The sequence below is a fragment of the Stenella coeruleoalba genome (assembly GCF_951394435.1).
Source record: "Stenella coeruleoalba genome assembly, chromosome: X".
Taxonomy (NCBI): domain Eukaryota; kingdom Metazoa; phylum Chordata; class Mammalia; order Artiodactyla; family Delphinidae; genus Stenella; species Stenella coeruleoalba.
In genome coordinates this window covers 94,180,096-94,183,302 of record NC_137152.1, presented here as the reverse complement: position 1 = coordinate 94,183,302, position 3,207 = coordinate 94,180,096, and the positions used below count along the sequence as shown (strand labels likewise).

Genomic DNA, 3,207 nt, shown 5'->3' with positions numbered 1-3,207 from the left:
TTGGTATTATTGAGAAAACTCTCTTTTCTTCTTCGAGAAGTAAAATCCATTCTTATTTCATAAGGCATGCTTCCGTTTCCCAATATTGTCTATAACCATCCACCATTTTTTGCTTTCAACAAACTTTTAAAATGCTAATGACGTGATGATGTCCTAAATTCTGTATGTGCTCTGAGAGGTTTTTGTTGTTTTTTTTTCCCCAGAAGGTGTAAGAATTAGGAGCTGCTGACATTTCAGTCAATATGAAGGACAACTTCACCCTTGCCACCATCAGCAAAAACATTACCAGCAGTCTTCACGTCGGACTTGTGAACATTTCTGGCAATGAGTCTACCTTTAACTGCTCCCATAAGCCATCAGATAAGCATTTAGATGCAATTCCTATTCTCTACTACATTATTTTTGTGGTTGGATTTCTTGTCAATACTATCGTGGTTACACTGTTTTGTTGTCAAAAGGGTCCTAAAAAGGTTTCCAGCATTTACATCTTCAACCTGGCTGTGGCTGACCTACTGCTTTTGGCTACTCTTCCTCTCTGGGCAACCTATTATTCTTACAGATATGACTGGCTCTTTGGACCTGTAATGTGTAAAGTTTTTGGTTCTTTCCTGACCCTGAACATGTTTGCAAGCATTTTTTTTATCACGTGCATGAGTGTTGATAGGTACCAATCTGTCATCTACCCCTTTCTGTCTCAAAGAAGAAATCCCTGGCAAGCATCTTATATAGTTCCACTTGTTTGGTGTATGGCCTGTCTGTCCTCATTGCCAACATTTTACTTCCGAGATGTCAGAACAATTGAATATTTAGGAGTGAATGCTTGCATTATGGCTTTCCCACCTGAGAAGTATGCCCAATGGTCAGCTGGGATTGCCTTAATGAAAAATATCCTTGGTTTTATTATCCCTTTAATATTCATAGCAACATGCTATTTTGGAATCAGAAAACACCTACTGAAGACCAATAGCTATGGGAAGAACAGAATAACTCGTGACCAAGTCCTGAAGATGGCAGCTGCTGTTGTTCTGGCGTTCATCATCTGTTGGCTTCCCTTCCATGTTCTGACCTTCCTGGATGCTCTGGCCTGGATGGGTGTCATTAATAGCTGTGAAGTTATAGCAGTCATTGACCTGGCACTTCCTTTTGCCATCCTCCTGGGATTCACCAACAGCTGCATTAATCCCTTTTTGTATTGTTTTGTTGGAAACCGGTTCCAACAGAAGCTCCGCCGTGTGTTTAGGGTTCCGATTACTTGGCTCCAAGGCAAGAGAGAGAGTGTGTCATGCCGAAAAAGTAGTTCCCTTAGAGAAATGGAGACCTTTGTGTCTTAAACATGAGAGTGGAATGCATGTTATCAACATGGTTACTTGGTTTGAGATCTCCCTGAATTATCTTTTAACGGCTTTAGTAAAATAACAAGTTCTTCCCCTTCATGTAATCGTCTCTCACTCTTCTAGAACAGGAAACCAAATGTAACTCTAAGTTTTATCCTCCAGTGACTTTCAAGAATTGCCCACCTTTTTTTTTTTCTGGTCTATCTGTACTAGACTGTCACTGGGGAGATGTACCCAAAACTGAGAAGTAACTGGGAATTTATCTCCAATTATAATTAATAGGAAGTTATGAATGATGATTTGGAGTTTCAGATTTCTCCTTGAGATATGCTGGAGTTTTTATTGGTTCTTAGATCCATTTTCATCAAGCTTTCTTCTTGAACCAAGGCTGGTCTTTTAACTCACTGCACTATTTACAAGACATTACGCTAAAATAAATGAGCACTTCTAAGTGCAGTGTACTACAATAGATTGGTACCAGTTATTCAGGCTCTAGGCATATGCCTTCTACTTTATATTATAAATAATAATCCTTTTATATTTCGCTTGAGCATAAGTTTGTATTTAAGATATAGCTACTTATTGAGTAGGGTTAGGAATGTAGATTAGATCACATGTACTCCTACATTTTAGCTTTTATTTAGAGTTATAGGAAGTAAAATGTATAATAACATAGATTTGCAATAAACAAATATTTGTTCACTGAAGTCTGAATAAACACTTTTTAAACTTTCTATCCATTTTCTATCTACTGTTTGAAGGTTTCTATGTTCTCTGATAATTTTTTGAAAATAACTAAACAGTGTTTAGTGTATAAAATGTAAAGGTCATTTTTTACATCCTTGACCTTTGGGATGTGGTGCTTTGATATATAGGAAGTTGACTTGAGTTTTATTATTGATGCTTTGGTTCTGGGTTGCTTCCCAAAATATCTGGGTGGCTTATTTAACTCTTTACGTTGTAATAAACCCTTAATGGGCATAGGAAAAGATTATGTCAAAATGGAATTTTGATACCCAAGGAGGACAAAGAGATCCAGCAAATGATACGTATGGTGTCACACAACAAACCTGTCAGGGCAATGTAATGTGGCTTTGAAAATATAGACCATGGGGTAGACTTAACCTATACCTATGGATACTGCTTGTTCCAGAATTTATAGAATTCTGCGGAACTCTTCTATACCAATCACTGGTCCATAGATCTCCTTTCAACACTATTAGAACTCCAAAGTTTGAGGAGTGCCTGAAACTGAGTGAGGTACCTAGAGTTAACTTAGAGTATTCATCTTAATTTTAGAAGTTAGAGATTTCATTCTGCACCAGCCCCATATTATATCAGGTTATCTAGGACCTTCCTAGACCAATACTGACCTCTGAGGTAGAAATAAAGTTACAGAAGCTTGGTGTCTTTGCCAGATTCCAGGGCTATAGATCCAAAAATACTCTGGCTCCACTTTCTGGGAAAGTCCTAATTTCATGTAATCTATTATTATCAATAAAAACAAATAGCTAAATGTATAAGCAAACATGACTTCATATTTTAAATAATTTTGTAAAACATCTCATTAAATAAAATCTTTAATTGGAAGATCATGTGTGCTTTACGTTTTTATTGTAACTACCTCCACTTATGGATTCTTACCTTCTCTTGTATCCTTATCTTCCTTACAGTCCCCACTGATATTTCTTAGTTTCAGCCCCCATCATTCCTTATCTGGCTTCTTGCTATACTCTTCTAGTCTCCCGCTCTTGAGTCTTCAGCCATAAAACCTTATTAATTATGAAAGGAAAATCCAGATTTCTTGTTACAGTCTACAAGACCACCGGAAATCTGATTCTTCCCTGCCTCGCTGGCTTTTTTTCTCTTTGCC

General features: G+C 37.3%; 1 protein-coding gene across 1 annotated transcript; it reads left to right on the top strand.

Annotated features, from left to right (window-relative positions):
- Window positions 1–242: 242 nt before the first annotated feature.
- On the top strand, window positions 243–1,331 carry AGTR2 (angiotensin II receptor type 2; the record flags this gene model as incomplete). Its single annotated transcript, XM_079910928.1, has 1 exon — window positions 243–1,331. The coding sequence occupies one exon, from the start codon at window positions 243–245 to the stop codon at window positions 1,329–1,331; it is 1,089 nt and encodes a 362-aa protein (XP_079767054.1).
- Window positions 1,332–3,207: the final 1,876 nt, after the last annotated feature.